General features: G+C 34.3%; 1 protein-coding gene across 1 annotated transcript; it reads right to left on the minus strand.

Annotated features, from left to right (window-relative positions):
* Nucleotides 1-5888: 5888 nt before the first annotated feature.
* On the minus strand, nt 5889-10552 carry LOC131146580 (TPR repeat-containing thioredoxin TTL1). Its single transcript, XM_058096252.1, has 7 exons — nt 8990-10552; nt 8130-8325; nt 7844-8028; nt 7390-7723; nt 7083-7287; nt 6891-6997; nt 5889-6766 (listed from the first exon to the last, which is right to left on the minus strand). Exons 1-7 carry the CDS (start codon nt 9940-9942, stop codon nt 6614-6616), a joined length of 2133 nt encoding a protein of 710 aa, XP_057952235.1. The 5' UTR covers nt 9943-10552; the 3' UTR covers nt 5889-6613.
* Between the last annotated feature and the right edge of the window lie 12726 nt (nt 10553-23278).

Consider the following 23278-nt stretch of genomic DNA (forward strand, 5'->3'; position numbering starts at 1 on the left):
TAGACATTGTTATCGTGAGGCAATTTTAAAAGCTTCAACTACTATGGATTAAAAGAGAAGCCAGACAAATGTTATTTTATAAAAATGTATATTTTTATTTTACTTTTGAAATATTTTAATGTCCTTTGCATTAACATTATGTCTAAAAAGTAGTTATTTTATTATTATTTTTTAGGGTTGGTTTGGATCAAGAATTTTGTGTGAAAAAAGAAAAGAAAAAGAAAATAAGGAAATTTATTTTTGTTCTCTATTAAATATTATAAAAAATGAAAGCTTGTTTAAATATGATAAAAAATAAAAATAAAAATTTAATATTAATGATGTATAAAATTAAGTTTTTATTTAAAAATTTGGTGTATATATATATTTATTTATTTTTTTTTATAATTAAACATGAAAATAAGGATTTGTTTATATTTTTCTTTCCTTTTTTCTAAGATTTATATGTGAAATATTGCATATTTACTAAACATATATTTTATTTTGCAAGTTAAACATAAACTTTAATTTAATAATTTATATATTAAAATAAATAATGAAAGTAAAATGAAGTTAAAAAGAATATTATAAACATGTGAAAAAAAAATACAGTAATTAATTTTTTTTGTTTTATTTATTATATCCCCATTTAGCAAACACAAAGCAAATGTGAATTGGCGTGTGTGAGACGAAGTAATAATATCATGTTTATCTGTGAAATTTGTGGACCGAAAAAGTGAAGTGGAAGTAGGTGATGGAATCAAAAGAAGAAATTAGGTTCTTTTTCTCTTTGAATGAAAACACACGCACCGTAGATTTTATCAAGTCACACTCATTATTTAGTATGTTTTTATTAAATAAAAGGACCTGACAATGAAAGCTTTTCTTGGAAGCCAAACATCAAATATTTTTATTTATTTTTTAAATTCCTAGGTGTCTTGGGCTTAAGCAACAGACTAATTTCACGCCTACGTCAATAGTACCCTCGATCAACACGTAAGTGGTAAATCGAGGATGTGCGTTACAGGCAGCAACAGGATTTGAATCTCAGACTTCACCTTTGTCCGAGTGTCTGTCTTACGGTGGGGCTCCAAATAGTGGATCGTAAATTTTATCAAGTCACACTCATTATTTAGAATGCTTTTATTAAATAAAAGGACCTGACAATCAAAATTTTTCTTGGAATCCAAACATCAAATATTTTTTATGTCCCTAGGTGTCTTGGACTTAAGCAATAGAGTAATTCCATGCCTACGTCATAGTGCCCTCGATAAATACGTAAGTGGTAAATCGAGAATGTGCGTTACAGCAGCAACAGGATTTAAATCCTAGACTTCACCTTTGTACAAGTGTCTGTCTTATAGTGGGGCTCCAAATCTTGTATTTTTGAATGAAAGAGTGGAAGATAAGGTATCTGGAGGTTTCTTGTGGGAAGGAAAATGATAAGACAGAGCTATCATTCAATGCATTGGAATGTCAAATGGGGCCGGTGGGGAAGGGCAAGCTTCCCCTGTAAGTAGTTATCTAATTCTAATCAACTGCTCCCAAACACTATTGGATCAATGATTGGGGCCCTAAGCACACATTACCATTTTAATTTTTTTTTATATTATACTACATACAGTCTATCTCTTTTCATTAAACCCGAACAAGTTAGTGTTTTTTTGTCTTGTTTTAAAAGGTATTCGTAGAATTTAATTATGTACCTTTTATAAAGTGTTTTTCATACGATAAGCATGTAAAAATGTAAAAAAAAAAAATGTTTACTTCTTCACCCAAATTTTAAAAACTTAAGATTACGTCAATAAAAATGATGCTAAATCTAAAAAAGAAAAATTTATTGATATTTTTAAAATGATCTTAAATGAGTGCATCATTTATTTAACATATAATCCATCTTTGTCTAGTGTGTGCTTTTCACGCTAAAAGTTTTAGGCTTCACTTTGGGTTTGATAATCTTTGATAACATTTTGATGATATGAGAATAATAATGATTTTTATAAAGTTAACCTTTTATCAAAGTATAGTATTTCAATTAACACGCAAACCTAAAGAGATAAACTCAATCCTATTCTTTAAAATTCTTCAAAGTGAGATTCGAATCTTAATTCTAATTCAAACGCCGGAAAAAAAATAAAAATCATTAGAGATTTGATTCAGAGCCTATCTTCAAAAATAATAATTTGTCTTTACTTCCAACACATAAAAAAAAAAAAGGATATAATGATGAATTTTATTTTTACAATAACTTTTGTCGCCGTCAAAAAACCTTAGGCCTATATTCTTGAAATAAAATACTCCAAATTATTGTAAAAACAAAACCACCCAAATAATAATAATAAATAACAAAATAAAAGCCTAAAAACCCTAAAAAAGTGTCTATTTTTTTCTTTTTCGAAAGGAAAAATAACGAATATGAGGTGACACGAAATGAGATTATTTTCGGTAAGGAATTAATGGGACTTTTCCACTATATATATATATATATATATATATATATATATATATATTCCTTTCTGTAGGAACCCTCAAACCAAAACAAAAACACCAAAAAAAAAAAAATACATTACAAAACAAAACAAAACAAAGCAAAAACAAAAACGTGTTCATTGCAGCGTCTGAAAAGAGGCGTCAGAAAACCAAACACGGCCTTAGACGGTTAGACCTCTGATCAAAACAAAACCCTATTGTCAACTCATCCACACCGCAACGGCTACTTTTCGATTTAAAAAATTTTTTATTATAAATTTGAAAAAGGGGAAACCAAACAGCACACAGTTTCAGTTTCATGACAGACAAAAGCCACGGCGATACGTCATGCTTTTAATGCACCGTACGAACCGCATGAAGTGGAATTGTATTGTACCGTCATCATTGCCTTGGATCTCCCCTCCCCTGGGCCCTACCCTTTTCCCCGCCCACCCCCACTTCCCGTCAATCATCTTTGCGTCAGCTTTCCTCACGCGCTCATCGTACCGCACCAGCGCGTGTCGACACGTCAGCATTGAATCCTGACTTTTATTATTATTATTTTTTTACTTTTATATGAAATAAAAAACATTTTTAGGGTAAAATAAAATAAATAATAAATAGTGACTTTACAAGTACCATTAATAGTAGTGTATCCATGTTGATTTGTAAAATACTCGACTTAATTCGAAAAATGTTAAACTTGAAACTCGACTTGAATTTGATCGATTTATTATTATTAAACTCAACTATAAGTTCATAAAACTTGAGGTCAACTCAATTAAGTTTGAGTTGATTATTAATTAATATTAAATATTCGAGTAGTTTGAATTCAAATAAAATCGAGTTAAGTAGTGTTAGGATACAAGTCAAACTCGAGTAACACGCAAGTAAGTTTGACTCACTTACACCTTTAGGCCTTATACACTCACTTTTGATTTCCCAATTTTATTAGCAACCTCTTAAATTTTTCATGCTTTTTTTTTGGAAAAAATGATTTGTTGCTTGTTTTTATTATATACAAGTTGATAAGGTTTATTTATATTTTGGAAATTATTTGATCAAATTATATTTAGTCGATAAAAATAGAATGAAATTAAATTTATTATTTGATTTTTTGTATATCTTTTATTTAATTATATTTTATTTTGGCTTCATTCTTAAGTGTTTTTCTAAAATTTGAAATTCTCCACTTTTAAAAATTTTTCATGCTATTAATGCCTAATATAAAAAGTTATGATAGATATAATGATCTTTTTGGGCAACATGAAATTTCTATTTTGATTATCAAAAAGGGGAAATTTTTTTCTACTCATTTCAAGTACCAATAAAGATATCTCAAAATTTTAATATTATTAAACAAAAATTTTACTTTATGTTGTGCTTAACTTAGATCAATCTCATTCAGTGATAAATATTTGATCACCAAAGTCAAAGTCATAGTCTTATTTAAAATTTTGTTAAATCATTTATAAAATTTTAATGTTGTTTGGTTCAAACTTATATATAATTTTAATAAAAATTATCCACAAAGATCTCGTAATCTTTTCCACTCCAATTAATAATTACACTTAAAAAACACACAAGACCCATAAATTTTCCCTATAATCACATCAAATATAAAGATTTTGAATACCTTCGGGGCATTGAAAAATTAGCCCCACTATTGGTTGGGTAAATACTTAGAAATAGAAATTCATAAATTTGACTTCCAAATACTTTTCTTAACAAATATAAATAAATTTTTCAACATAATAAATCAACGCCATTAAACCTGAAGCATTAACTTGTGGCTTCTCTCCCTCCAAGTTCATATTAAAGTTTTTTTTTTTAAAGAATGGTTATTTGCCAAGTGGAAGCCATAGCAATCACGAAAGCTCTTGTCTACGCGAGCAAGGTTAAGTTGCCAAGTATTTTAGTTTCGTTCAAATGCCAAAGGACTGGTTGATGATTTGCTCAGTAGCTCTTGCTTGAGTTGATAGAGAGACAAAAACTCTTTTGCCCACTATATGACAGCAGCTGCCAAAATAGCTCCTAGAAGTTCTTAATCTTCTTGCTTGAAATGGGAGCTTTAACCTTGCCTATGGATAAAGTGAATCGTAAAAGCCCAATAATTAAAAAAGTGTGCTCGCGTACATTTCATTTTAAAATGTTGAACCCTTTTTTTCTTAATTTGTTGAAGATACAAAACCTCAAACCTTCTTTTGAAGTTTGCCTTGCTCTAAATTTGTTGAAGAGAAGCAGATATCCACCAACATTTAATAAAAAAATAAGCCTAATATGATGTACAAATGTCTTGAAAATTAAACAGGATCCAAAGATCTTGTGAAACCTCAATGTCAATCTGTGTAATTCTTAAAGATTCAAGATTGTTTTTTTGGGAGGAAAACTCAAAAGAGGCGAGTGTATTCAAGGTAAGTGAAAAAAAGAGATGTGCATGAACTTCAAAAGTTGCCCAATGGAGAGGGGGAGGGAGGGTGAAATTAATTGGCAACCACATAGATGTCGGCATCAGTAATGGAATCGGGGTGGTGGTCAACCAAAAAGGACGGTGGGTCTCAGCTGCAAATGCAGGGTTGATTGTTCATCCAAAAGACCAAGAGGCAAGAGCACCCCACCCTCTGCACTTTTTGGACCTGCTTACCACTTTTATTATTATAAAATTAACAATGTGTAGTTAGGAGCAGTCGCAAGCTCAAGCTGTAGGATTGATGATTAGGTCATATTGGTCCATAACCCCTAAGATGGGTCTGTTTGGGAGAGAGAACCAGGGGGGGAGTTATAAATGCCCACCTGTGACCCAGAATGAGGCAAAGAGCGATAAAGCTGTGTGCGTGTGGTCTGGTAACTGGATTACTGGGTGAGGTCCAACACAGAGGCAAAGAGGGTAAAAACAGTGGTATGGATTGGATTGCCACGTCCTATCCTGCACACATCACATCAACACAATACATACATACATATGAATTAACATTATTATTTAAACAACCCCACCCTTAGCATTACAGCGTGTCTATATAACACATCCATCACAGCCCAAAACCCGCACCACATTTTTTTATGTAGAAAATAAAATAAAAAAGAGGAGGTGTGGGGGGGGGGGAAGTTGAGAATGCCTTGGCCCTGGCCCAGCCCCACGCCCATCTCCCTCCGGACCCTCCCCCACCCTCTCTTTGTGAAAGAAACAGTCCACTGATGGGCATTAATGGATATTGTAACTCAACCACCAAGGCCAGCCTTCCTTAAAAAAGACAGTTACTTTTGCCACCCTCACCCCGCAAGACCAAGTCCGTTTTTTCTCTCTAGTCCCAACTGAGATGTACAAAATATACCCCCACCCCTCCCCTCCAAAACACACACGACTCTTTTCTCTGGAACTGAACTGCAATACAAAGACAATGGATGAAATATTAAAAAACTCAGAAGAGATATGAATGGTATTTGATGAAAAAAAGAAAAAAGAAAAGAATTTTTATTAATGAAATGTTGAGCAGAGAAACAACAATATTAATAACATCATGATATCCACCCTTCTTTCACTAACCCAGTTTAAACCCACCAGACAGCCATTCTCCCTCTCATCATGGCTTCCAATTGTTTTTTTCTTTTCCTTTCCTTTGTATATATCATCACATATAGACATGTACATAATCCCCTCTACTACCATCCTCCCCCTAAGCTCTTCCTCTCTCTCTCTCTCTCTCTCTGCTAAAGAGCCACTTTAATTAATTGTACATTGTTTCTGAAATTTCTTCACTGAATGGGGGGGAGGGAGAATACAATAAACCAGCTTGCCTGTCCTACGTGAAAATGAAAAAAAGGGAAACCAAAAAAAAATGAGACGGGGATGGAAGGTGAATGGAACCAGAGAGTAATGAGGAATGAATGAATAAATAAAAACTGCAAAAGGGGAACTAAACTATCTCTCTCTAAGCTCCTCAGGCATAATTGGCTCCTACTGAGATTATTATGTAGCTCTGATTATGTCACAGGTAACTGGTAATCCTTTCATGGTGGGGGGGGGGGGGGGGGGGGGGGAAAGCTAGAACGAGCTGTGGAAGGAGTTTGGGTTCAAAGAGCTGGGCAGCAAGAAGAAGGCACCAAAAAATGGTAGGGGTAGAGCATAGAAACAGACATACAGTACAGTACAGTACAGTCATGAGGCCTAAAAACTGTAGTGCCTCACCGAGTACTCCAACACCTGATGGCTCGGGCAGATAATTTCCTTCACCCGGACACCATTTTTGTAAATCTTGAATGTTGGCACAATCCTTACGCTCTCGCTGTTTGCAACTGCTGGGCTCTCTTTAACATCCACCTGTTAACAACCACCGATGCATATGTCTCAAGGAACTTTCCTCTTTCCTTTCAAATAGAAACCTCATTAAAAATCAAGTTGAATGCAACCAAGATTGACAAGATGTTAGATGTTGATCTTTTACCTTGAGAAAATTTAAAGACGGGTATCGACCACACAGCGTATCCACGAAAGGTGATATCTGCTCACATTGTGTGTTGGATGCAGCTTTGAAATGGACCACTGAGACACCTGAAACAAACTTGAATCTTAAGAACACCATAAAATGATTGAACCTCAAGCAATGAGACAAGGCAAACTGAACTATAAGATTCACCAGGTGAAGATATTGCAGCTCTGAACTGTTCTAGCCCCGACACTTCCTCTACTTCCCCGCCAAATTTCATATTATAAACTTCTTCTCCACGGGATTTCTTCAATGCTACTTGCGCATGGAATAGATTTTCAGCAACTTCATTGTCACCTGGAAGCTCCCTCCTCAAAACCTCATAATCCCTCACAGCTTCAACCCACCGTTCAAGCTACAGTCCACAATAACAAGAAAATGAAACTTAAACCATATAAAAACTTCATTTAAAAGGCTGAGAAAATTTAAAATACAAAAGTTTCGAGGTATCATTTACCTTACTGTTTGAGGCAGCCCTTCTAAGAAGGGCCTTGGTGTAATTAGATTGGATTTGCAAAGCTTGATTGCAGTCCTCAATGGATCTCTCCCACATCCCAAGCTTGTACCAACAAGCTGCTCTGTTGCAATAGAGGACAGAGTTGGAGGGATTAAGCCTGAGGCCATCCCCATATGCAGAGCAAGCTTCAGTGAACCTTTCAGATTTGAAGAGATCATTACCACGGGCACGAGCTCTTGCCACCAACCTCACATTGTTGACTAGAACTGAAACTTCAACATTTCGAGGATCAATCTGCCCTGCTTTCTCAGAAGCTGTAACTGCATTCTCAAACCTGCAAGACATCCATCATCCATTCTCACTCTTCCTCAAACACTAAACTTTTTTCTTTTATTATTATAGATATGTATGCATGTATGTTATGTATGTAGAGAGATAAGAATTTGTGCTTCACCTTCCTAGTGCCATCTCAATTTGAGCTTGGACAAAGAAGAGGTACGCTTCACAAAGCATCCCACAGAACTTGGTTTGCGAGCAGGATTGGGTAGATGGTTCAAATTTAGAAATGCTCGATAAGCTGGAATCGGCATCGTCAAGCTGGTGAAGTTTTAAAAGCGCTTCTGCTCTACATGCAGAAAGCTGAAATTTTAATCTGAATCAGTTTTGGCCCTTTATTTTACATTTGCACTAGTTTCTCAAACTACAACTAAAAAATAAAGAACCAGAAATTGGGTTTTTACCTGAGGAGAAGAATCAGCTCCAGCAACAAAGGCAGCGTCAGCTTCCCTCAATGCAACTCTCCAATCACCAACCTTTCGTGCATCAGAACATCTACTTAGAAACTTCTCTACCATATGTAACTTGTGCAACTCAGCTTGATCTGGCTGCTGCCCTGGAACACAAAGGTGCCTCCGCGCACTCTCAACCTGCCCTAACCTGTGACTCTTACAGGAATTAGATTGCTTCTGCATAATGCAGGAGAAACAATGGAATTCCCAACTCGCTAAACTTGAAAAAAAAGAAGAAAAAAAAAAAAGAATAATAATACTGAAACAAAAGGAGATTGATTGGATTTGTGTAAAAGGCTTCATCGATAATCAGATAACCCATTAACATCGAACCCAACAAACATCCCCAAATCAAGGATCTATAAATCTATCACTCCAAAACTCAACAAATAAGAAGGAAAGAACACCATGAACTCAAAATGTCCGAGATAACCAATTAATCATAGTTACTCAAGACAACCAAAAAAAAAAACTCACAGCCTAATGCTAAGCGACTAAATCAGCAAACAGAACTGAATGCTTGCTGAATGCAAAAGCAAATCACATAAAAGGCACCACACGAAATAATAACATTGAACAGTGAAAACAGATGTGACAAAGAAACGCGCAAATCATCACACATGAACTAGATCTCACAAACCAGAAAGAAATCATTTTTTTTTCTTTTTTCACCTATGCAGATGTAAAATCACTGCTTCACATTATGAACCACCAAAGCTTCACCCCAAAGATAATGAATAAGAACACAGGCAGTACAAGAAAACCCAAAGCCAAAAAGAAAGATAAAGTCGCATTTTTTTTTCATCACTCACCGAATGAGAAGAGAAGCTAATCGCTGATGAGCCCTCCCGTACCCTGGATCCAACCTAATTGCCTCCTCACATTCCCTCACCGCCTCCTGCAGCCGGCCAAGCCCTGTCAATGCCGCCGCTCTATTGCTCCGGAAGGCTGCATTGGCCGGCGATAACATAATAGCCCGATCGTACAAACTCAATGCTTCGCAAAAAAGGCCCTTCTTGTACTGTTCATTCCCTGCCTTCTTCACCTCCTCTGCATCCAAACTTGCCATCGTCATTCCCCTCTTCGGCGCTTCCCCTCCAACATGTGAATTTCCCCTCCAACTCACATTACTCGCCTCCCCTCCGCCCAATTTTCCGCCAATGCCGCCTCGCATTATGCTTCCATGGCCGTAATTACCTGTGCCCGACCCGAGAACATCACTCCTCGCAGAGCTCCGGTTCGCCGCAGCCATGCCCGTCTTCAGAATTCGCCCGGACGGGCATATGTTCCCGGTAGGAAGAACGTTCATCAGCGGAGAACTGGCTGAGCTTCCGCCGCCGCTACCGCCACCGCTACCGCCGGAATAGATTAACGGCCCCGAATCGGATCTCCTGTGTCCCGGCCTGAAGTTCTTGGTTGCTCCGCCGGACCGGAAAGTCTCGGCGGCTGTTGGGCTGCTTTCACTCGACACTGAAAGCTCACCGGAGTGGCTGTTGCCGCTGTTTTCGGATCTTTTGGGAGGTGGGTTAGTCACATTTCGACCCGAAACCGATCCGGAAGAGCTCGAGCTACTGCTGGTCGTGGTGGTGGTGGTGGTGGCGGTGGCGGAGGAGCCAAGCTGACGAGTTCGCAGAGGGGAGACGGGCGAACCCAGATCAAGCTCTTTAAAATCGGGCTTGTTGGCATCGCAGCTCACTGAATCGCGAAACCGATCCGACAGAGACTCAAACCCTAGCTCCGAAATCGGTTTCCCAGAATGCGACATTTTTCTCAGCGAAGGGTTTTCTTTTTTGTGCGCGGAGGGGCTTTTGGGGAGGGGACTTCAGGCTTTCTCTCTCTAAATCTTTTCAATGTCTCGCAATTCTCACTCCCCACTCTCTCAACAATGTCTATCGATGAAATTGAAAGACCACCAACTGAGAGAGCAGAGAGAGCAGCCACTGCAGAAACCCTTTGAAGAAGACATGAAGATCCAGAGATAGATAGAGGATGAGAGAGAGAGAAAAAAAAAAGAAAAAAAGAAGGAAAGAAAGAAAGAAAGAAAGAGAGACAGAGATGGGGATCTCGTGATTTAAAAGGAGGAAGCAAAGAATGAATGTGAGTGTTAGAAAACTTGGAGAATGGGAGAGAGCCGAAGATTTTAGAGAGAGAGAGAGAGAGAGAGCGGCGAGGGATTTTCAGAGACCACCGAGCTCTAGAGAGAGAAGGGAAGGAAGAAAAGAAAGAACTTTTATTTTCTTTTCTTCTCTTCACCTGCTGCTTCACGAGACAGCCTTCCTCTCTCCCCTCTATACTCAATGCTCTCTCTCTCTCTCTCTCTTAGTTTTCTTTTTATTATTTTCTTTTCTTCTCATCTCATCTCCTCTCCTCTCCTCTCCTCTCCTCTTTCTCTCTCCATAATTTGCCATATATGTTGTTTTTTCTCAAAGAAACTCTCCCCCACTATTTATACAGACGCGTGTTTCCACGCGCCACCACCAGCCATCAATCTACCCATTCAGTGCGCAAATGATGACTGACGCGTGCTCCCACGGCGAGTGAGCCCTCAATTTTCTAATTTTTTATTTTATAAAAAAAATGTTATAAAGAGTGGACTGTGGAGAGAGTGCGCAGGTTACGCCCTTGTGCCTCGGCGTTGATGTTAGACCTCCGCCCTTTAATACTTTCTTCCACTACTAATTAATCACTCTTTCGGTGACTCCTCCTCCTCCTGTGTAGGGCACTCACCCCCAAACTAAAGACTCCCCCGCCAGGTGGCATCCCTTCAGTGGCTCGTCCCACATGTCTAGTCTCCGCGTAGGACACATCGGCTTATCATAATCAACAACGGCGGCCGTGAGCCGTCCGATCTGTGACTTTCGGATCTTGATCCCCTTCCCAGTCATCAAGACTCTTCCAAATTGGAGAAGGGGAAGTCCTAGAAATGGGATCCATGTAGGGCTGTGGGACCCACACTCGCCCCCACTAGGCCCTCACAACCACAAAGGGCTCAACTCGATTTCAGTTTTGGAATTGGGATTGACCCAATTGGATGACTTGCTTGTTTAAATATCGATTATGATCATGATTATTTCCCATATAATAAGATTTTCAAAATTGACTTCATTGGATTATTGGCATGTGTATTTCTCTAAAATTATAAATTATTTTTTTAAAATAATTTATATTTATTTTTTTTATCTGAAAATAAGGAATAAATGTGTCATTTTCTTCTGATCCGTCCATTACGACGAATATACACTTATTTTTGTAAACTTGTAGGACATGCCGTTGAGCGGTGAGATACGAATAACACGTGACGATCATAAAATTAAAAATATATAAAAATTACATTCGTAAAATAAATTAAGTCAAGTTACATCTCACCTTAAAACTCGTTTGGTTAATAAATTTATAAAAATATTTTATAAATAAAATATTTATATGCATTTATCAGCATCATCATCTATCTCTCGCTCCCGTCATTCCATGCACCTAAAATTATCATATTCAAACCCTACCTAAATGCTACTATTAAAAATAAGAATAAATACCTTAAGAATTACACCCAAATTTGCATAGAAAATAGTTTGAAATTGGTTGTAGCATAAAAGAAAACAACATTAAATATTTTGGCTGGGTAAAATTGAAACAGCACCATTACTCAACGTGTCTCCGTTCAACTCATTCACAAATAATTAATGGACATTTATCTCCTTGATATCATAAAAAGTTTTAAAAAAAATATAAAAGAATTTCAAAATTTTCACACCCTTTTCCCTTTTTTCCAAAAAATATATATATATTATTTATATAGTTTTATTGCTACTTTCCCTTGCAAAATTAAAATTTTGCTACTATTTTTCGTCCTGAATTCCGTTTTCCAAAAATACCCCCCGTGGGTTCCCTGAATCACAAAAATGCTTCAAACGGGGTCAAAAGACTCAAAACGCCGAACCCCATCGGGTGGCTTCGATAAAACCGAGAAGCGTAATTGCAAGACGTCAACCTCAAAGCGACCGCACAAGTGCCGGTGGCAGGGCCGTGGATTCGTGTGGTCCGAGGGGCGTTTCGGGAAACCGGTAGGCAGCCTCGGCAGGAGCACACAGCTGGCCATGTGAGGGCGGAATGGTGCGCCAGCTGGCCCATTCAGAAAGCCCCATGGGTGACGGTGCTTTCCAGCTAGGCACTTGACGGCCATCGCAACGGCGTTACTCCTGATGCGCGAATATTCTCCGGATTTGGAAATGCTCCGTTGGGAACGTCGAGACTGCGGGAACCGGAGGGCGCCGAGATGGCGACAGCAGAAGGGCAGCCATCCGGTGGGTGCAGGGTCGAGGAATGATCAATGATGACCAGGCGATCTATTTCTGCCAGGTAAGCATCCGCTTGCTTGCTTCCTGAGATGTAATCCTGTGCTACGCGGAGAATAAAAAGAAGATCTATTCAAAATGTACTCATGTCGGATTAATATTTGGATTTACTTAAATGATGTAGGATTCAATTTATATAAAAATTTCATAATTTATAGTTCCAGCATTTCTCTTCGGAATTAATTATTTATTCTTCTTTATTAATACAGTCTGTAATGATCTAAAACTCAATTTCAACGAGATATTGCTCGTTTTGTCACAATAACCTAATGAGTTTGTTCTATAAAAAACGTCTCAAATAGTTAGAGTCAAAACTATCCTTTATAAGTTTAAGATCTTCCTAACACGTATTCGATATGAGATCGTGCCATGTTTTCTTGTTCGATCTATAATGTCCCCGTCAGAGTATATGATGATCTTTGGCCTAACTTTGATGAAGTATTATTCGCTTTGACTCTTTGATCTTACATATTTATCCTATTAAATACGCCTCACATAGTTAAAGTTTAAATCATCCTTACAATTTTAATATATTCTTCATACATATATTATACGAGATCATGATCAATTAAAAACAAATAATTAATCAAATAAGAAATATAGAAATGTGAATGCAAATGTAATGTGGCTCACATGGAAGTAGAAAGAGATGGGATTGGAACAGTTGGCCATGTGGGCAAATGAAACTCATATTTATTAAAAGGAATTTTTTTAAAAAAGTAAAAAAAAAAAAAAAAAAGATTCTCATGCCCCTCGCGTATGACACATGTATAAATTTTAATGGCTCGTCCCACATATTTAATAATTATATTTTACAAAAATCGAAGGCGATTATATGGGATGAAGTTAAAAAATCCTAGGCTCCCCCTCCCCTACCCCAAAAAAAACAAAAAAAAAACTCTTATATTATTCTATGCAATTGCATATATCAAATGAGAGAACCATACAATGTGAAGGAAGGAATCCATGCCCATTAAATTATCCAATTGTGGTGCAACTAAGTGGAAGCATACATAAACATTTGATCTAATATTATTCTGTTTATTATGTTCTCAAATGTTTGTGTTGTAGATCAATAGTATTAGCAATTTGAGTTTGTTCAAATTCAACTCAAGTAATCAAATTTGTAGACACAAACTTATAATTATTTTTTTCCCAATGAACGAGTTGATGTATAAGGTAAAAGATAATCTTGAGACTAGTTTAAAAAGTGATAACAAGAATTTGAGTTAAGATATTAATTAGATTATCAGTTATCATGTACTAATATTAATGCAAATATTGTACATGTATATTGTTCATAATAAATTAAAAATAGTTTGAAACAATTAAATTTAGGTTTAGTTAGAATAGCTCAAGCGCGACGTATAGACTCAAAATTTCGTTTCAATTTTATGAAACAACATTTAGGTAAGAGCCCAATCGAACAGTTATATGAATGTATGAGCATTGGAGAAGAGTGAAGGCACTAAGTGAGACTCCCATAATTGATTGAACAAATGGTATCTCTTAACCTCTATATCTACAGATAAAAAGGGAAATGGTGGTTCAGGTGGTAGTGTGGATTGTGGGAGTGCCTCTCACGAAATCAAGTGTTCAAACCCTTCCGGATTCGTTTCCGCTCCTGAATTTCTGAAATTTACCACTCTTTAGAGTTGTGGGGTTGGCTTCAAGGGGCGCGGGATTAGTCACATGGATCGTAAAACAGACACGTGAAAATTCGGTGCATAATCCAAAAAAAATAAAGGGAAATGGAGATTTTTTTTGTTTGATTTTCAATAATTCATTGAATCGTTCCTTAAGATAACCTCGTTACATGTGAGAATAAGGTTGTATATATTTGACCTCTCAGATATTCATCTAGGTGTGGGCAATTTTCCCACTAGGATGAGAAAATTTCTCTTAATATATAGAAACACACACACAGTTCATGTGTAAGTTTCGTAAATTTTAAATTTTTTTTTTTATCAAACTAATCACGAATTCGTCAAATCCAAATGCTTAGATATTTCATTTATATTTTTTCTAACGTTAGAATTTTTTAAAATTAAGTTTAAATTTTGAATAAGCATTAAGATACTCTGATCCACACAAGGATGGAAAGAAGTATATGAAAAATTCACTACGTAATTGATGAGTCGTGATTACTTGAAAATATATATTAAGATATGTGCTTATTTAGAAGCATTAAAGTAGAGTTTTATAGTTTTGAATTTAAATATTTGCGATATTTATTTGGAAAGCTATATAGTAAAAATATTGACACTTATTATTATTATTATTATTATTAAATCAACATACAAATAGAGATAAACTTATTGAAAATTAACCTATTTATGGTAAAAATTAATTAAATTTAAATTAGAGAATACAATCTTTATCTAACATTATATAATAGGAAGAAAGTTGAGGAAAAACAAAGATCGAAAGGATAAATATAAGAACACGTATAATCGATATGGAAAATTGTAAAATTGGAAGAAAATTTAGTTAAAACAAGACTGAAAAGATGAAGACAGACCGACCGCATATAATTGTTAATTGGAAGTTTATTAAGGAAAAATGAAATTGAAAAGATAGATAATTAAAAACAGAATCTTTAGTAAGCAATATTATATAATAAAAAGAGAATTGAGTAAAAACCAGATTGAAAAGGTAATGATTTTAACGTATGTCGATCGACTTTCTTTTTATATTAATAGTTAGTATCTCTATTTTATTTTCAATTTTATGAAATAAATGGAGCAAAAATAATTAAATAGGAGTTGAAGGGGTATGAGTAATTATGTTTATGTGGGTGCTTTGAGGATTTAAAAAATCAAACAAAATCCAAAAAAAATTTGATATATATATATATATATATTTAAAATTACATATTAGTTATTATAATTCAATTCTAGATTGAACAAAAACTATTTATTAATTTAAATTAACATTAAATAAATTAAAAATATAAATTTAATTAATAATATAAATTTTATCATAATTTAATATGATAGTAATATGTTATAAATATACAATAATAACAAGAAAATGATAATCATACATTATTTTTAGTTAAAAATATTTAAATTTTAATTATAAATAGTTTAACTAATTATTACGAATTGTTAATTAAAAATATTCATATTTATAATTTAAAATATATTTTAAAATAATCATACAGTACTATAATTTAGTAAGTATCCAAATACCACTTTTAAATATAATTAAACGCCACTTATAACTTTCATCACTTTTTTAGTTCGATACTTTGTAAATTCAACATTTTTTTTTTTATGAAAATCACTTCTACATATATAAGTGGTTCTAAACGATCTCTTAATCAGTATATGAATTTAAACGATCTAAGTAAAAAAAAAAAAGAATACAGGATTGAAACCTTGTAGCCTTAACTAAAATTTTATTTATGAACTTTTATTTCTTCGTTTCTTACTTTTCTTGATAATCAAACAAAATGATAAAATTACATTCATGGCTTCATCATAGGTCCCTTTCTCAAAATGAGAAAACCTAAAATTTTAGCTGCCTTATCTGAATATAACTCATGTGGTGTTAATTAATTAATGGTTGAAATTTATATGTTTGTATTTATGAACCTCCATCTCTTCAGCTTCTTCCTGCAGATTATGATGTTTGCCGTGCAAATCCTTCTAACTCTTCTTCATTTTCTGGATTCTACTATCAATACTGCATCCCTCCCCACCTAACTCCCTTCAATAATAATATATATATATATAACTAAATATGAGAAATTATTTATATATATATATATATTTTCCTTTTTTTAATATTTTCAAAGTCCCAAACGAGGCCTAAGGATAGATAGCAATTTCCCAATTCAAATCTACACCCTATTTGATTTTATGTTGTTTTCATTATGTGACCTAAGAAATTATACAGGAACTTGTTCCTCTACGTGTTCGTGTGTCTGTTTTTTTTAATATTATATATGTGACAAATTGGTCCTACATTCAATAATAATATTAAATAGTGATCAATTTTCAATAAATGTATAATTATGGAAACAGACACAGAAGGGGAGGTCCCTTGTATAATTTCTCATGTGACCCTCATTAATTAAGTAATTTTTAGCAAATTTTGTACTTAATATGTGTGTGTGTGTATATATATATATATATATATATTACTTTCTTCATAATTTTTTTTTTTAAAAAAAATCCATTAATTCTAACATAAATCATCCTCATCTACAATACATGCAAGGGGTCAAATTAATTAATCAAAAAACTTCAATCACACATCTTATAATGCGGGAGAAGTTAAAAACATAGGTAATTGAAATATTTGGGAGAGTAACATAAATATATATATATATATATATATATATATATATATATATATATATATATATATGCTGGCCTGCCAATGGCAAATCACACAAGTAAATGAACATGTTCCATCTAACGTGGCAGTGGGCGCAAGAATGAGAAGCACATCTTGACTTCACTGTCCATCACTATACAATTTAATTCATCCATCATCTCTTTCATATATAAATATTTATTACTAATAATACTCGTCAAAAGTAGAATTTCTTTTTTTTTTTCTTTTTAAAATTTTCTACCACAACATGTGGCTCTTGTCCCATGCGTCGCTTCCAAATACTGTCAACTAGAAAGATATCTTTGGACCTCTTTATATATGGTCTTGAAAACAAAACAGAAGATCGATGATGCTATCTTAAAGATTAAGACTACTCAATTAAACACAAAAATGGAATTTTTTTTTTTTTATCACTTAATCTCGTTTTTCATAGTATAATTCTCGTAACTTTATCGTAAGTACTTAATCAGGTGTTCGGTTGAGACATGTCCTGCCACCTATTTGATTATACTTGTTAACATACACAAGAACAGTCAATGCGCATGTTCCTAAAAAGGCAAATAGTGATGTGACTTTAAATTAATAATATATATTCTTATGAAGTTTAAAAAGTTTCGTAAAAAGTGGGACTCGTAAAATAACACAGTAGACGCTACATCAACTTGTACCGATTTGGGTATCTCCCAACTAAATATTTGCATTAAAAGAAACTCGTCATCATTGATCTTATACTATCTTTTGAGTTGTTCGTGGTAATTTAATCAGGATCCCAGTATTAATCTAAATTTTAGCACTATAAGTTACTGGGATCTTAAACTTTTCTCTTATGTAGATAAAATACGGCCCTAGCTCCCCCTAGTATTATTATTTAATTTTAATAGCTTAGGGTATGAGAGTCCGCACATATACCTACGAATTGAATAACATGTGACTTGACTAATTATCAAACGATTTATTTTTCTTTGACAGAACTCAAAGAAGGATATGTTTATCATTCTGTACATCTCCTCAATGAAACCATCACATTACCTCCTTCAACTTAATTATATGCTAGCATTCTTAGAATTTAAGAATGTTCTTTAATAAAAATCGCATTTGATTGGCGAAAAAATTATTTCAAAACCAAGGGGTCCTATCAATGTGGCCAAAATTGAGGGAGGAAAATTTGACCCTTTCGCTTGTTTAATAATAAAATTACTAATTTTCCCATTATAAGCAATTGCACACGAGGGCCAAATAAAATTATTTAAACATTTTATCTATCTTTCTAACTTACTAAAAGTTAGAATTTAGACTTAGAAGATTTAGATCGTTAAGATTATTCGTCGAGGGGGAAGATGTTATGTCAACATGGGATTAAAATTTTTCCTCCCCTCACCCCCCTTCATTTTTTTATTTAGCTGAGAAGGTTCGGTATATTTTAGCAATACATCTAATTGGGATAATTCAATCCTGTTCTAAACATCTCTACTCATTCTTAAACTTTGAATTTGTGATCTCTAATATAAATGTCTAAAGAACGATCGTTGAACAATTCGACCTGATCTAAATCCATATATCTTATTTTATATATATATATATATATATATATATATAATTACATAAGGGGGTGATTTTACTTTGAATGGTTGTTAAGTTGAGACTATATGGCCATGTTTGACTAATGACCTTTGATCAATGGTCATCATTAATCACTAGACAATACAAAAGCAAAACTCAAGGCCCAAACTATCTAGAGAAGAGTGTAATTATCATGTTCAAAAATATTTGTCTTCACTCACTGCTTCTTCTTCTTCTTCTTCACTAATCAATTAGGCTGCAGCCATGATTAATCAATGTCCTTTTGCTTTAAAATCTCTGCATATCATCATTAAAAGGTTCTGCTTGCTCAGACTTTTAAAATAAATTTAAGTATCATATTCAACTTCACATATACATAACATCTTTCAAAGCATATAATATAATCAAATGGTTTGGCCGTGGGGGAGACAAGTCACCGCAGATCTCGTTCTTAAGGGTGGAATTTAGAGCTAAAGAATTGAATCAATTTTAATGGCGAAGTCTCATTCATTACAAGCACTGCGGATTAATAATGAAATGATTTTATTTCAATCTCGATCTCAATCTCAAGGTCTCACGGGCACAACTCGAGTGCAAGTCAAAACTCACTCGCGCATATATTTGCAGATCAGGAAAAAGAATAATTAATAAGAAATATCACAATTAATTTCATCTATCACATGGAATTCTTAAATAATTAATGTGATTTCTTAATACAATTCAATGGGGGAAGACAAAGTCGTGCAAGCAATTTGAAACAAAATTTAATAGCATGCTATATAAAATACTTTCATTACTATAGGAAATCATATTTTGGTTAAAATTTAGTACGCACATTTATATTAATAACTATGTCGCAATGTGTAGATCGTAAGGGATCGGCTGATTGGTTAAAAATAGGTATGAAAATAATTTTTTAAAAATTTAATGAGTCGAGTCGTTGACTCTTTGTTTTTGTCTTTGTTTTGTTTTTTTTTGGCTCTAGGTGTAATTGGCCGACAAATTAGTTTATTAAATGTTGAAAATTGAAATTGAGTCGTCACTAACCTATTATTTACCTAAGTGCGGTTAGAAAACTTAATTACTACTCATTTTGACTAATCTCTAAACTAATTATAGGCCAAGGAACAAAGTTTGTTTTTACCAGAGTTGGGGTTGGGAGTTTAGTTATGTGAGAGGAAGATATTAATACCCTCTACGCACCCATTCGATGACGATACCTAATCAATTATGAATTATTCCAAAATTGAATTCTAATTGTTTTAATTAACTCCATTAAAAATAAAACAAACAAATAAGAAAAAAACTTAAAAGAGGAATGAGAATTAAGGTGTGATTTAAGAATGTCTAATAAGACCTCCAAACGAGGGGGTATTGTTAGATAAACCCCCCTCAGAGCTTATACAAGTGAATTTTAAAATACCCCATTGCTATTTTTAAAATTATAGGGACATCTTTGGAAAAAAAAATTGGGAAAATTTGTCAAAATAAGAGTCTAAAAAATATCCCAAAATTTTTCCTAAATTTCTAAAAATGTTATGAGATTTTTCAAGATTTTTATAAAATTTTTTATAACTTTAAAGAGACTTAAAAATGACTCAAAAATTTTTCACATTTTTTTTTTTATTTTCAAAACATTTTTCCCGATTTTTATTGATTTTTTTTTTCATTTTTTATATTTAAAATCCAATTAAAATTGAATATACAGAAAATAAAATAATAAATAAAGTGAAATAAAAAAAAAATAAATTATGAACCAATTCAGTTTGGTTGGGCCATGTGTCCGCCCATTGTGGGGACACGCAACCGTTTTTTTTTAAATATACTGTGACAGGGTGACGTCACTATGAAGTAAGCATAAAATAGTGTAAACATTTCAACAATTTTATGCATTAAGTAAAATTCATGAAGTAAGCATTTCATGATGTAAACATGAAGTAAACATTTCTAAATAATAAAATTTAATTAAATCTATCCTATATATATATATATATATATATATATATATATATATATATATATGTTGATCTTATAGGTCACGTCCGGTTTTGATTATGACAAATACTCATTGTATTTAATGAATATTTAAGATTATGTGTAGGAACCTCAATTGTCAAGATCATAATGCACATGGAACAAATGAAGTTTGAAGACCAATTTATGTTTATAATTGTAATATATATATTCAACTGTGTAATTGGTCTGTAATAGTTAATTAGGGTCTTTGGTTTGTAATAAGCTCACACACATTATATGCAGGATATATTACATAAGCTCAAACCAAGTATAAATAAAATAATCGTAGAAAGACCTTAGGGGTTACCCTAAGGTCGACCGACACTAGATTTTTTCGGTGTCTTCAAAAAGACCCAGAAATGACCTTAGGACACTCACCTTTGCACTCATAAATGTTAGACACTTGATTAGGGTGTTTGTGATTCAAAAAAGGACTGAAATGCACACTTTGTGCACTTTCGGTCGATCGACCTTGGTAGTTCATTCTGCTCTGGTCGACCGAAATCGGCTTGGGTCAACAATTTGACCTCAGCCCGATCGACCGAACCATATAGATCATTTGTACCCCAGTTGACTGAACTTAGGTCCAGGTCAACAGTTGACCATGTCCCAGTCAACTGAACTGAATAGTTCAATTAGCCCCCGGTCGACTGAAACCTCCTTGGGTCAACATTTTGACCACCTGGTCGACCGAGCCCAAATTGCATTGTAACTGCCTGGTCGACCGAATCACCCAGTTCAAAATAGCCTGGTCGATCGAACCTTGGTAAAATGGAAAAATCGCCTCGGACATGCACTTTCAGTCGACCGAGCCATATGAACTTCAGTCGACCAAATGGTTCTAGTTGACTAGGTCTCTCGGCTTGCCCTGAATTTTTTTACCGTGGTTAATTTTTTAAATAGGGTTAATTATTTTAAAATGATTTAAAACTTTCCTAATAATTTCCAATAGGTCCCCAACGGTCATAATTCATGGGGTATCTATAAATACCTCCTCATTTGGGATTATTAGTAAGAGATTAGCATATTTGTTTATGAAAAATTCTTTGAAAATTCAAAAACCTATAATACTCATTTTTGAGCCTCCTACACTTATTCTTACCTAATCTTACTTCTCAAACTTTTTTGTAAGTGTGTTTAAGTGTGGTTGTTCTATAGGTTTGCTCTCCTTGCTCTGTTTGATTGATTCGATTTTCTTGAGAGCCAAACCTAAGTTTTCTTAGGGGACTTTGTTAATGAGTCTCTCCTAAGAAGACTTATATTAAACTTCCGAGTATTGCACATTCATTGCAATATCTTGTGAAGTTTGTATTCATTTTTGGATTGCAAAATCTCTTCAAAACGTTTCCAAATATATTGTGGGATTTATTTTGATATAACTTTGTAAAGATATTTGTTTATGTGATATTGATCTTTGTTGCAATATTCATTAACAAATATATTATTTGCTGAATACAAAGATTATATATCTTTTGCAAACCAAACATGTACATTACTTGAGCATCATACTATTGAGAAAATATGCTGATTGAAATATATACATATATAGTGTTTGGTTAATTTCTTTGTTTGAGCACTTAGATTGAATACACCTTGTGATACAAAGATTGTAGTGATTGCACTCTCATGCACTGATTACACCGATGGTAAATCTATTTGAGAATTGATATATTAAACCATATTGAGCTTACATATTATATCATTTGTGGTGTATGTGACTAAGCGTATTTGGGTACATATCTGCTTTACACGAAAGTACCGTCATTGTACCATTTGATTGTATTTCAATACTGTTGTATTTCCAGGCACAGGTCTGAAGAGGGAGACTAACTCTTTGAAATAGTCTCAGATTGGCTTAGAACCGATTAGGAAAGCTAGGTGCGCTATCCTATTAAGGTGTGTAGGTTGAGGTCAACCCCGCTAATTGACTTGGTTAAGGTTGAGGTCAGCTCTGTGGTAATTGACCTGATTGTAATTGGTACCACTCCACCCTTAAGTGAGCCATTAATGGAATCCTCGGGCTTGCGAGCTAGAGGTGGGGACGTAGGCATAGTTGGCTGAACCTTGATAACATATCGTGTGTTTATTTACATTTCCGCACTTTATATTTTATCGCGCGTGTATGTTATTGTATGAATGATGCGCTTGATTTAAATTTCCGCATCTCTCATATATCTGCGCATTGGGAATTATATAGATCGACCCTAGGTTGTATTATACGTGTACTTCATTTAACCTAGGAAAAAGGTTTTAAATTCCAATTCACCCCCCTCTTGGGAATACACTAAAGTTAACAATTGGTATCAGAGTCTCGTTGCACTAGACTTAAACGTTTTTGCAAAAAGATCGCAATGGCTCAAATTGGTGTATCCCCATTCGGAGAGGGACAATCACCTACTAGTCCTCCATTGTTTTGTGGTGTCGATTACACCACCTGGAAAATTAGAATGAACATATTTATAAAATCTATGAGTTGGAGTGCTTGGCAGGTGATTGTCAAAAGAATTTGTATGCCTGTAAACGAAAATGATATTATCTTGATGCATGCAAATTCATATGCCATGGAACTATTATATTGTGCTTTGGACTCTAACATCCTTCTTGAGATCATGGCATGTCGTAGTGCACAGGAAATCTGGGATGAACTAGAAAAAAAATATGGAGAATCCCAGGAGATGGACATCGTAACTCCTCCGAATGTTCCAAGCTCAAATGATTAGGAGGAGGTAAATCATGAGCTAGAAATCAATGAGGAAGTATATGATTCTCACTCGCACTCGTTTGGTGATTCTTGTGATGATGTGTGTGATGATTCTTATGCTGAAT

Source organism: Malania oleifera, chromosome 1 (genome assembly GCF_029873635.1).
Source record: "Malania oleifera isolate guangnan ecotype guangnan chromosome 1, ASM2987363v1, whole genome shotgun sequence".
NCBI classification, from domain to species: domain Eukaryota; kingdom Viridiplantae; phylum Streptophyta; class Magnoliopsida; order Santalales; family Ximeniaceae; genus Malania; species Malania oleifera.